Source organism: Aedes aegypti, chromosome 3 (genome assembly GCF_002204515.2).
Source record: "Aedes aegypti strain LVP_AGWG chromosome 3, AaegL5.0 Primary Assembly, whole genome shotgun sequence".
In the NCBI taxonomy this organism is placed as follows: Eukaryota; Metazoa; Arthropoda; class Insecta; order Diptera; family Culicidae; genus Aedes; species Aedes aegypti.
The window spans coordinates 331,805,284-331,818,229 of record NC_035109.1 but is presented as its reverse complement, the minus strand read 5'-3'; the positions used below and the strand labels follow the sequence as shown (position 1 = coordinate 331,818,229).

Below are 12,946 nucleotides of genomic sequence, written 5' to 3'. Positions count from 1 at the left end.
AATAAATAAATTATGCCAAAACATAGTTAATCTCCGAAAATTTGAAAAGTATTCGATTTAAAATGAATTTTTGGTGATCATTTTTATGTGTCTCATTTTTTCCGAGTCTTGTCTTTAGTATTGCAATTTCAGAGAAAACTTTCCGTTTTACGGTTCAACGGAAAGCTACCGCAGCTGTCACATCACTGATTTGCACTGGTAAATCATCAGTAGGCTTCAATGATACCTTGGATACCGTCTTGATGATTGTTGTTTGTTGGTGTTTTTCATAGCGCTTTCTTTTTCAAGCATACTATGATTGAATTGTTTGCTTCAATATTTCGAAGCCTTCGAAGGAAAATTTTCTTAACAACCGTAATATATGGCACTTCCATTTTCGATGCTTTTTAATTGCTAATCATCAGAAACCTTTTCAGAGTGTAGATCCTAATATCGACATATGTACTCAACAACTGATCTTAGGTATTCCTGTAAAGGAGTATTGTTCAACATTCTATGCTTTTTGAACACTTCAGAATACTGTCCAAAAACAAGAAATATTTAAGTGCTCTTACATAAGCTTCAATTCAAAAGTCGCTAAACTTGGTTTGCAAATTCGAAGTGAGACACCTGTTCAAGGGTTGCCTTTTTCCTTCTGATTTGAGACAAAGATCAGGCTCATAGAAATGTTGGACCTATTTCCCAAATGTTGGTAGCAACAGCTGAAGAATAGATTAGAATGATTGATGAATAACTGATAGAGTTTGAGGGTGGTAAAGATTGGACAATGCGTACCATCGGTACTTCGCGTACCTGCAGGTATAAAATAGACCCCATTTGTGGTCCTTAGCTTCTTGTCCAGTAACTCCTATCCCTACCTCCTCGTGGTGTCGCCTGGGACACCAACACATCGGGTCCTCTCTTCTGAGAGTGTAACTTATCAGAACATCTGTTCTCCATGTTAGGGGCGGCTTAAAACAACGTCTGTTCTCCATGTAAGGAGCGGCTGGTCATCGTCCTAGTGCCAGCGTGGACTCTAAACAGTGCAGTGCTGTGCACGATGATCCTCCGGAGACAGGGGTCGCCTCTGATTACGCGTAAAGCCTTGAAGCAGCGTTGCCGGAAGTGGAGAGCACACCGAAGCCCCCCTTGAGGACTGCTTGAGTAGTGTGACCATTGGGTTCGTGGAAGGAGATCGACAGAACGGTTGATTCGAAGAGGAGTTTCAGGCGGTTTTGGACGAGAAGAATGCAGCGTGGGCTGCAGCAAGGCACCCGTCAAAACGTGGAACGATACAAACAGAAGCGAACACAGCATCTATTCCGGGATAAAAATTGCCGCTTGGAAGAGTTGGAGTGCGAAGAGATGGAGCAGCTGTATCGTTCTCAAGAAACGCGTATGTTCTACAAGAAACTCAATGCATCCCGCAAAGGCTTTGTGTCGCGAGCCGAAATGTGCCGGGATAAGAATGGAAGTATCTTGACGGACGAACGTGAGGTGATTGAAAGGTGGAAGCAGCATTACGATGAACACCAAAATGACGTAAAGGAGGTAGACCAAAGCAGCAGGCGGAATGGCTACATCAGTACGGCGGATGAAGGAGACGTCCACAATACGTGAAGTTAAGGATGCTATCAAACAGGTCAAGAACAACGAAGCAGGTGGAAAGGATGGTATTGGAACGGAACTTATTAAAATGGGTCCGGACAGGTTGGCCACTTGTCTGCACCGATTGATAGCCAGGATCTAGGATACAGAACAGCTACCGGAGGAGTGGAAGAAGGGAATAATATACCCAATATACAAAAAGGGTGACAAGTTAGAATGTGAGAATTATCGAGCGATCACCATTCTTAATGCAGCCTATAAAGTGCTTTCCCAGATCATCTTCCGCCGTCTATCGCCACTGGCAAGCATATTTGTGGGAAGTTATCAAGCCGGTTTTGTGGACGGGCGATCGACGACAGACCAAATCTTTATGTTGCGGCAGATCCTCCAAAAGTGTCGCGAATATCAAGTCCCTACGCACCACCTTTTGATCGATTTCAAAGCGGCCTATGATACCATCGACCGCGAAGAGCTATGGAAGATTATGGACGAGAATGGTTTTCTCGGGAAACTGACTAGACTGATCAAGGCAACGATGGATAGTGTACAGTGCGGTGTGAAGATATTGGGTGCATTATCAGACCTGTTTGAAACAAGCAAAGGTCTTCGACAAGGCGATGATCTTTCCTGCCTCCTGTTCAATATTGCGGTCTGGTAAACTTCACTTCCGTACTAAGTGCACCATGTACAAGACGCCGATAAGACCGGCAGTCCTCTACGGGCATGAGATGTGGACAATGCTCGAAGAGGACCTACAAGCGCTAGGAGTTTTTGAAAGACGTGTGCTTAGGACCATCTTTGGCGGAGTATGTGAGAACGGCGTATGGAGGAAAAGAATGAACCACGAGCTTGCGCGGCGAACCCAGTATCCAGAAAGTCGCCAAAGCTGGATGGGAACGATGGGTGGGACACGTTGTGAGAATGTCGGACAACAATCCCGCAAAAATGGTGTTCACCTTGAAACCGGCTGGTACTAACATGGTACAACATTGTGGTATGGAGCTACATGCTCTCATTTCGCTTAAGCGATCTTCCCTCTTCAAGGGATCCCACTCCTATTTGCTCCCATCTTTCCCTTCCTTTTCCTCTCCCATCGGTTAGATGATGAAATAGGCTCAAATATGGCGATGGCACAAATCTCCCAACTGGTGGGGAACGTGCCTTTGGAGCCGGCCTTCTGATACCTGATACCTGGGTGGTTTGAACAAGTGGAGCAGGATCTTGGAAGTGTGCCCGTGAAACTGGAGGTTAGCAGCCATGGATCGAGTTAGTTGGCGTAACGTTGTGGCGCAGGTCATGCCTTGAAAGACGTAGCGCCATCAAAAGTAAAGTTAGTGAAAGAGTTTGAGAGATCTCTTCATCATCTCATAGACATAGTTATCCAAAGAACTCTCGGAAGTATTGCTTCCTAGATTATTACTAAAATTGTTGGGGACCGTCCATAAATGACGTAGCATTTTAGGGGGGAGGGGGGAGTCTACGATTTTGCTACGAACCATGTATTAGGTATGGGAAAATAGGCTACGATGGGGGAGGAGGGTGTCAAAAATTGCCCTAAAAATGCTACGTCATTAATGGACGCTGCCTTGTCAGCTTTATAAGAGTTTAATGAATATTTCGAATCAAAGCATAACAAAGTGTTCTTTTCTTATTTCGGTTATCCTTACACTTGTACTCATGCTATAATATGTCTTTCTAAACTAGCTATAAAGATTTATTTTAGAGCAAAATAAATAATTACACGGTATCACACATTCTCGCACATACTCATACGACTAAGACTGACCAGGCAGGCAGCTGAACCCACGGTTCGCCCGCAGGTCTAGTGCCTCCGACGGAAGTGCACCACGTGCAGGTACTTCTCCAGCCAGCGGATCCTACTCACTATCTGTCCGAGCTTGCGCGCGTGCGTCCCCGTAAGCCGATGCCGCCTGTTGTTGGTGGTAACCCGCAGAAAGTTGAACGGCCATTTGGCGAGCAATCTCCGAGCCCGCACTGCTGGACGCCACTTGCTCACCGGAATATGCAAATGGTACTCCTCGACCGTAGAGCTCAGCGGCAGACCGCCCAAAAGCGGCGTCCAGCTGTTGCTGATAGGATTGCTGTTGCTGCTGCTGCTGGTGAAGAAATTGTTGTTGAAAGGGATAGTGTGACTGTTGATGATGCTGTTGCTGCTGCTGCTGCTGCTGATGCTGTCGCTGAAGCTGTGCGTAGGCAGAACTTGCTCCGTAAGCTTGAGCGTTGGCGAGAGCAGCGGCGTAATTGAGTGATGATGGTGTGGCTGCAGAGGCGGATCCCAGAAAGGCTGCGTGTCCGGATTGTACAGGAGCGGCTGCGTACGAAGCGTATTGGGTAGGTGTGTGAAATTGGGTCGAGGGCGCAGCTGCAGCAGCCGCGTAGCTAGCCGTTAGCGGAGTCTGCACTCCGTAAGCCAGATGAGCATGGGGATGGGAGGCATACGGGCTGCTGTAAGCTAAGGAAGCCTGAGGGGCAGCGTAGCTTACCGGTAGGGAGGCTGCGTACTGCAGCGGAGCACTGACCACCGCCGGTTTGATGGCCCTGTGCAGCGGGCTTGCCATCAGCTGATTTGCGTACACCATTGGCACACTGGAGGCATACTGCACCGGGGCCATCGCTCTGGCAGATGTGTACAGTTCGGGGTTGATCCCACCGAACAGGTGTGCTCCGTATCCATACGCAGCGGCATGTTCTAGATGAGGCTCTGCTGTGGCACTGCTAATTGCCAGACAAGCCAAAATAGTCTAAAAGCAAGAAAACACAGAAATTCTTAACATCTAGAACACTCCAAGTCCTAAACCTCACAACTCACCAGTCTAAGTAACATATTCAAAACAGTGCCAACCCAATGGACACTTAGTCTGCACCGCTGAAACACAAGCCACTACTGATAACCTATCGGAGCGGAACGATAGTCTTTATATCAACCACCCCCGTGCAGTTTTTGGGGCAGTTGGCCGTTTTCGGCAATTGCTCTACATTTCCTCAATTGCTGCAACACCCCAAAGCAATGTCGCGACGGATTGCGCGCCGCGCTTTCTTCCGACCGTCGGGCAATCGGTCGTCGTCCTGAATGAAAACAAACTTACCACGGAGGAAACGAACCCAGCTCAACCACGAAGAAATCACGCAAATCTCACCCAAAAGCTCAGTTAGATCATCGAACCGATGAATAATTCAACGCCGGTAGGTGCCGTTGACGCGTCGTTTAGCACCGCAAATGAGGTGACCAAATTACGCTTCGCGTGTGCTGAAATCGGGCGTCCAATGGGGCGAAATGTCAGCTGTTGAGCCGGTCGAGCTTCGACCGTTGGCGTCGGGCGGAAGTGAAGCAATAAATCTCGTTGTACCAGAAGGGGTCCGAGTACTAGTTGCACAGTGGTCTTGAAAGGATTCGTGGACAAACAACAGTCTTTAGGTTGTTTGTAAGATGTACTATTCACAGAAGCAATTTGTCCTGGGTTCGCTCTCGAAAAGACTTTTGTTTTGTCGAACCTTTTTCTCAATTTGAACCACTGTGCATTGATACTTTGCTAGCTGGCCTAATGTTTGTGGGCTAATAGAGCGGTTCGATCGCAAAGCTCCATCTTCTGCGACTATAGGTTACAGTAGATAGCTGTTGAAACAACCGGACCCGAACGGTTTGGGACGGTGTGATGGGTGGTGGCATACCTAATTGTTCGATCGGCACCGGATGATCTTTTGCAGTGACCTCGTCTGGTTATGATAGGAACTGCTGCAACATTGCTCGGGGGGATCAATGACTGCAGCAGTGCAGCAACAGCAGCAGCAAAAGCGCAGACAAATTGGAGTGCAGAAATAGCAAGATTGAAAGTGAACGCTGCTGACGTTGGTCACGAGGTGACCGCCGGGCTCGTTGACACATTGACCCTAGCGGATTGCCATGAGATTAGATAGTGACTGGGACTAAGGGGTGAAAATGTTGAAAGTTTTTCGTTCTAGTTGACCTTTTAGGATCCATTTTGGTGCAACATTTTAACTCTTGATCAGTAAAATTGTATTCATTAAAAATATATTACCTTTAGAGATTCATGGCCAAAACAGATTTCACCCAACAAATGTGACACTATCATGCAGCCCACAGACGCTCAGTCTGTTTGACCAACATTGGCTCTGCCCTCCAGTTAGTCAAACCAATTTATGTTTTTCAATTAATTTGAACTGAAAAAACTTGTTGCACCAACATTAATGTGACCAAGATGGAGAATATTTTCAACCGTTGATTTTTGATTGACTGTTGTTCCTGTGAATGCCAAAAATCTAGAAATTGCTTCCGATCGGATGAAACAAAAATCGATAAGTAATTTATGAAGAATCAAGACAAACTAACTAAAAATGTTATTAGTGCGGAATTTTAGATAATCATTGTCCATTGGTATTTATACAATGGAAACATATGTACTAGGATTCAATATTTAAAAGGGAAGCAGGAATTACTTAAGAAATATCACCAGAAATTCTCTAGATATTTACATCAGAAATTTATCCGGAAGTTTCTACAAAAAATTCCCACCAAATTATTAAAATTATTCCTCCTATACAAAATCTGTTAAAAATTCCACCAGAAATTCGTCCGGAAAAAACCTTCAGGAATTCCTTCAGCGATTCATCCAGAAATCCCACTAGGGACTACTACATGAGGTATAAGACTTCTTTAAAATAATCTTCCAAGAATTATTCCAGAAAATCAACAAGCGACTGCACCAGGATTACTGCTGAAAAGTTCTTCAGGAAATCCTCCATAAATTCTTCTTATAATACGGGATACCTCCTGAAATTCTTTCTGAGATTCTAGCAGAAAATCCTTCAGGGAGCTTGCAAAATTTTCTAGGCGTTCCTTAAAATAATCCACCATAAATAAATATAGGAAATTCCCTCACAAATTCTTTTTAAAAATTCCTAAAAATTTCCTATTTTATTAATTTACCGAAAAAATCAACCACGAATTCTTTCACAAATTCATTCCGAAATTACGCCAGAAATTTCCGAGGAAGTTGCATCATCAGAGACTCTAAGAATTTATCCCAGATGCATTCACAAATTCTACCATGATTTCCTCAAGAATATCATCCAGCATTTCTGTCAGATAAACTTTTAGAAAATCCCTTTTGAGATTCTTTAAGCAAATTTTCCAGGGATTTCTTCCGGAAATTCTCCAAACATTGTAAAAATCTTTTTAAATTTTCTTCAACAAATTCCTTAATGTATTCCTTTTTCAGGAGTTCTTCCTGACAAATCTTCCAGGAATTCCTTCCTTAATTGGGGAAGGTGTACCAGTTTTGGCCACCCTAAGGAAAAATATTGTTTATACATAAATCAAAAGACCATTGATTACTGTCAATACATTAAACGAAAGCTTTTAATTGATACTCAGCAGGGAAAATATAAAAACCAATCAGAAACTTTGTTTTTGTATTCAACATAAGGGTGGCGAAAACTGGACCACGTACCAGTATTCGCCACGTTTTTAGTGTAGGTTCCTGTATTCGCCACCTACGTTGATTTCTTATGGAGGGTGGCGAATCAGGAACACCATGGCAAAAAATAGGTGCAAAGGAGCAAAAAATTTATGGAAAATGTTTTTTTTTCTATTTTTTTCTGAGCAAATTTTGCGGTTTCCAAGAATGTTTCCGTATCATCTTAAAGCAATTTAGCGAACACTAAACCTTTGGCAGCCATATATGTCGTAAAACGGTATATAATCCGGGGTGGCGAATAACTGGTGCATGGCGAATACCGATACACCTTCCCTATTTCAAGCGTGGTTCCTTTAGAGATTCCACTTAAACACAATCCTTCAGAGATTACTTCTGGAAATATTTCAGATTTCTTCATAAATTTCTTCAGTGATTCATTCACAATTTTCTGCAGAAATCACACCAGGAATTCCAGAACAAGTAACCATAAGAGATTCCTTCAGAAATTTCACTTATATTTCATACAAAAAATCCAGTTCTCCTTCAAAAACTTCTCCAGAGATTCTTTTAAAGATTACTTCAGAATTTCTTCCAAAGTTTAACATTAGATATTAATCCACAAAAATATTTATGAATTGACTATAGAGCTTCTTCATAATATAATATAGAGCCTACTTCTGACTTTTTAAAGTATTCTCCATCAAATTTCTTGACATATTCCTCCAGAAACTCCTCCACGACTTCATTCTAAAATTCATCTGGGAATGTATCCAGAAATTCTTCCTGGCATTTATTTAAGAATTTCTCTAAAAAAAATCTGCAGGAAATCCACTAGAAATTCTTCCAGGAATTCTTCTAAGTTTTTTTTTCAGAAATTTATGCACATGAGCCCTTCAAATGTTTTTACAGAGATTCCTCTAAGATTCGTTCAAATTCACCAGAGATTTTTACAGAATTTCCTCATAGATTTTATCCAGCAGTTCCTCTAATAATTTATCATATAATATCTCTAGAATATTTATAACTAATTCTTTCAGGTTATTTTCCATAAGAGTCTCTATAATTTGCTTTAGAAATTTCTGTATGAATTACTGCAGGGGTTTTACAAAAATTCCACTAGAAATACGTCTAGAATTATTTCCAGAAGGTACTTCGGAAACTTCTATATTTATTCCTTCAGAGATTGCTTCTGAAATTTTACAATCGTTACTCCAGAAATTACTTCAAAGCTACCACCGGAAATTTCCAGGAATTTTCTTAGAAGTTTCTTCATTGATTTCGTCAGTATTCTTTCGGTATTCGATCTGTAACTATTTCTAGAATTTTTTAAGGAAATCCTTCAAAAAAATTCTTGATAAATTATTTAGAAATATCTACAAGAATTCCCATGTAACATAAGTAACTGAATAATAGTTTATTCATTCTAAGAACTACTTATCAGCAAAATTGTTCAATGGGTTGCTTCAGAAATTTCTCCAAATATTTCCCCAGAGAATCATCCTGGATTTTTTTCATGATTTTTTTTTCTGGAAATTGACCAACAATTACTTCATGATTTTCACCGGATATTACTACATAAATTTTTCCTGCGATTACTCCGAAATTATTCCAGATATTCTCCATGGATTTCTTCTGGAGGTACGTTCAGAATTCCCTCTTGGATTTCTTCCTACGATTTCTCCAGATATACCACCGTCAGGAATTACTCCGGAAATGCATCAAGGGATTTCAGAGTCGCACATAAATTCCTCCAGAGACTCCTCTCGTAATATTTGCAATGATTTCTACAGGAGTTTCTTCAGGTATTCTTCCAGGAATTTTCTTTGAAGCATTATTCCAAAATTATTTGAGAAATTCTTCCAGTTATTCCTCATGATTTTTTTTTCATTATAGAATCCTCCAGGTGTTTCTCCTGGAATATGAATGCCTCCTGATTCCTCCAGTAAATACTGCATAGTTTCAGCAAGGAAATCATCACTTTTCTTCAAAGAACCCTGCAAGCATTTTGCCATGTACTCTTTCAGTAGTATCTACAAAATTTTGTTCATGAATTTTTTGAGGCGTTTCTCCTGAAACATCTTAAAAAAACTCACCAAGAGATTCCTCCAGGTATATCACTGCCAGGAATTTCTCAGGATTGTATCAAGGTATTTCAAAGCCTTCCAGAATTTACATCACAGATTGGTTCAGAGATTCCTTCCAGAATACTTGCAAAAATTTCTTAAGCAATTTTTTTCAGGTATTTCCCTATATGTTTTTCATGACATTCTTAAAGTGATACTTCAGTTCCTTCAGGGATCCTTCCAGAACTTTCCCCCAGAATTCCTTCAATAAATCATCCAGAAAATCTTTTATGAAATTTTCCAGCGATTTTAAGAAATTCCTCTATGAATTACTTCGTGTTTTAATTTTTCGATTTACTCAAATTAATTTATTTAAGAATTCCATAACGAATTTCTCTAGGTATTTCTACCGGAATTCCTCCAAAGATTTCATCAGGAATTTCTCATAAAAACTTTCCCGGAAGAATTTCTGTGAGATTCCATCGTGCGGTTGTTCTAGGAATATGATGAATTGCTAAAGTAAGGCCTAAGGAATTACTTGAAGATATTCTTTGAGGAATCCCTTGAGATACTTCTCTGAAGGAATTTCTTCAAGAACACCATAAGAAATCCCTGCAAATTTTTCTGGAGCATTATCTGAAAGATTTTGTAGATGAATTTCTTGCGGTTTTCATGGAGGAATTTCCATACGGAGTAGGAATTCCAATAATAATACTAGGAGGAATTGCTGGAAAAACCCTTAGAAGAATTTTCAGAGGAAATCCTCCAAAAATTCCTAAAGAAATGCTGTAGTCTAATTGTACAAATTTCTGAAGTAGTTCGTGATACGATCTCTAAAGGAATTTCCTGAGAAACCCCGGCTTACCCCTAAGAGGCATTCCTGAATGAAATTCCGCAGGAAGTTTTAGGAGAACCTTGGAAGTTATTCTGAAAGGATAGCTGAAGAAAATTCTAAACCCTGGATTTATTTCTGAAAGAATCTCTACAGGAATTTTTGGAACTTTTTTTAAGCGATTCCTAAAGCAAACCCTAGAGCATTTTTTTGCGAAAAATCCCTGGAGTAGTTACTGGAAAAAAGTGGGATTTCTAAATCATCCCGGAAGATTTTCTGTAAACATTTTGAATCCCTGTTTAAAATTCCGAGTTAATCAGTGGAGGAAATCCTGCCGGAGTTTATGTAAAAACCCTTGGAGACACGTTTGGAGGAAGCCCAGGAATGATTTCTGAATAAACTTATTTCTGGAAAATTCCCGAGCGGATTTTTTTTTATGGAAATCCTGTAGAAATTCTTGGATAAATCTCTGAATGAAACCTTATGTTTTGAGGAATCCCTGGATGAATAACTGGGAGAAATTCTTCACTAATAAAATTGAATCCCTGGAGAGACCTCAATTTTGATCGCCAATACCGCCCATTCACTACAATGCGAAACCATAAAAAAAGTATAAAGGTAACATTCTTGATGCTAAGCGTTACTCGAAAGAACAGTGAAACAGCCGTGGAAAATGTTTGTGTCATTCAAACTCCTGGAAAAACGTGTTGAAAATTTAAATTTTTCGTCTGTTTATGTGATCAATATAACCATTAGGTGTATTATATTGCCACCTACTAGAGAAAAAGGTATGCAATTAGTTAGGTGAAGTAAAAAGCTTTGGTGTAAAAAGATTGGGAATCGATTGAATATTTATGAAGTAATGGTCAAACACAGTTGAACTCTCTAGTACTTTACTTACTTATTTGGCTTTACATCAATTATCTTGATAAAGCCTCGCCAACAATAATTCGCCAATTCACTCGGTTCATGGCCGCTTCTCTCCATCCTCGACTGTGACCCACGCTCTCCAGGTCCTGGTGCACCTGATCAATCCACCTAGCTCGCTGCGCCCCACGCCTTCTTGTTCCGACCGGATTCGTAGCGAACACCATCTTTACAGGGTTGTTGTCCGGCATTCTTGCAACATGCCCTGCCCAGCGTATCCTTCCAGCTTTAGCTACCTTCACGATACTGGGTTCGCCGTAGAGTTGAGCGAGCTCGTGGTTCATCCTTCGCCGCCACACGCCGTTCTCCTGTACGCTGCCGAAGATCGTCCTTAGCACTCGGCGTTCAAAACCCCCAAGAGCTTGCAAGTCCTCCTTGAGCATAGTCCACGCCTCATGCCCATAGAGGACTACCGGTCTTATGAGCGTTTTGTACATCGTACATTTGGTGCGGGGGTGAATCTTTCTTGACCGCAGTTTTTTCTGGAGCCCATAGTAGGCACGACTTCCGCTAATGATGCGCCTTCGTATTTCCTGACTAACATTGTTGTCAGCCGTCAACAAGGATCCGAGGTAGACGAACTCGTCCACCACCTCGAAGGTATCTCCGTCTATCGTAACACTGCTTCCTAGGCGGGTCCTGTCGCGTTCAGTTCCGCCAACCAGCATGTACTTTGTTTTCGACGCATTCACCATTAGCCCGACTCTTGTTGCTTCGCGTTTTAGGCGGGTGAACAAATCTGCCACCGTTTCAAATTTTCTCCCAATAATATCCATGTCGTCCGCGAAGCAAACAAATTGTCCGGATCTCGTGAAAATCGTGCCTCGACTGTTAAGTCCGGCTCTCCGCATAACACCTTCAAGCGCAATATTGAACAACAGGCACGAAAGTCCATCGCCCTGTCGTAGTCCCCGCCGAGACTCGAACGAACTGGAGTGTTCGCCCGAGATCTTCACGCAGTTTTGCACACCGTCCATCGTTGCTCTGATCAATCTTGTGAGCTTCCCGGGAAAGCTGTTCTCGTCCATGATTTTCCATAGCTCTACGCGGTCGATACTATCGTATGCCGCCTTGAAATCGGTGAACAAATGGTGCGTAGGGACATGGTACTCATTGCATTTCTGGAGGATTTGCCGCACGGAAAAGATCTGGTCCGTTGTCGAGCGGCCGTCGATGAAACCTGCTTGATAACTTCCCACGAACTCGTTTGCTATAGGTGATAGATGACGGAAGTGAATCTGGGATAGCACTTTGTAGGCGGCGTTTAGGATGGTGATTGCACGATAATTTTCACACTCCAGTTTGTCGCCCTTTTTGTAGATAGGGCAAATAACGCCTTGCTTCTACTCCTCCGGTAGTTGTTCCGTTTCCCAGATTCTGACTATCAATCGATGCAGACAAGCGGACGACCTGTCCGGGCCCATCTTGATGAGTTCGGCTCCGATACCATCCTTGCCAGCGGCCTTGTTGTTCTTGAGCTGTTGAATGGCATCCTTAACTTCCCCCATCGTGGATGCTGGTTGGTTTCCGCTGTCCCGGCACATCTCAGCCTTTGCGGGATGTGTTGAGCTTCTGATAGAACTTCCGCGTTTCTTGAGAACGGTACAGCAACTCCATCTCTTGGCATTCTACCTCTTCCAGGCGGCGCTTTTTGTCCCGGAATATGCGGGTTTGCTGTTTCCGCTTCAGTCTGTATCGTTCCACGTTTGGCGCGTACCATGCTGCAGCATTGCAGCCCACGCTGCATTCTTCTCCTCTAAAACCTCCTGACACTCCTCGTCGAACCAATCGTTTCTTGAGCTCCGTTCCACATATCCGACAATGCTTTCGGCAGCGTCATTAATGGCTGCTTTGACTGTCCTCCAACAGTCCTCAAGAGGGGCCCTATCGAGCTCGCCCTCATCCGGCAACGCTGCCTCAAGATGCTGCGCGTACGCATTGGCGTCATCCGGTTGTTTCAGCCGCTCGAGATTGTACCGGGGCGGGCGTCGGTACCGTACATTGTTGATGACGTATAGTTTTGGGCGCAGTTTCACCATCACCAGGTAGTGGTCGGAGTCAATGTTAGCGCCACGATAGGT

The 12,946-nt window shown here is 42.7% G+C and overlaps 2 protein-coding genes across 7 annotated transcripts in view; both read right to left on the bottom strand.

Moving 5' to 3' along the window:
- LOC5567245 (IQ motif and SEC7 domain-containing protein 1) overlaps nucleotides 1–12,946 on the bottom strand; it is a 645,474-nt gene that overhangs the window by 352,325 nt on the left and 280,203 nt on the right. The gene's annotated exons all lie outside the window — the stretch shown is intronic.
- On the bottom strand, nucleotides 3,240–4,585 carry LOC110679681. Its single transcript, XM_021855206.1, has 3 exons — nucleotides 4,418–4,585; nucleotides 4,092–4,349; nucleotides 3,240–3,919 (listed from the first exon to the last, which is right to left on the bottom strand). Exons 1-3 carry the CDS (start codon nucleotides 4,430–4,432, stop codon nucleotides 3,410–3,412), a joined length of 783 nt encoding a protein of 260 aa, XP_021710898.1. The 5' UTR covers nucleotides 4,433–4,585; the 3' UTR covers nucleotides 3,240–3,409.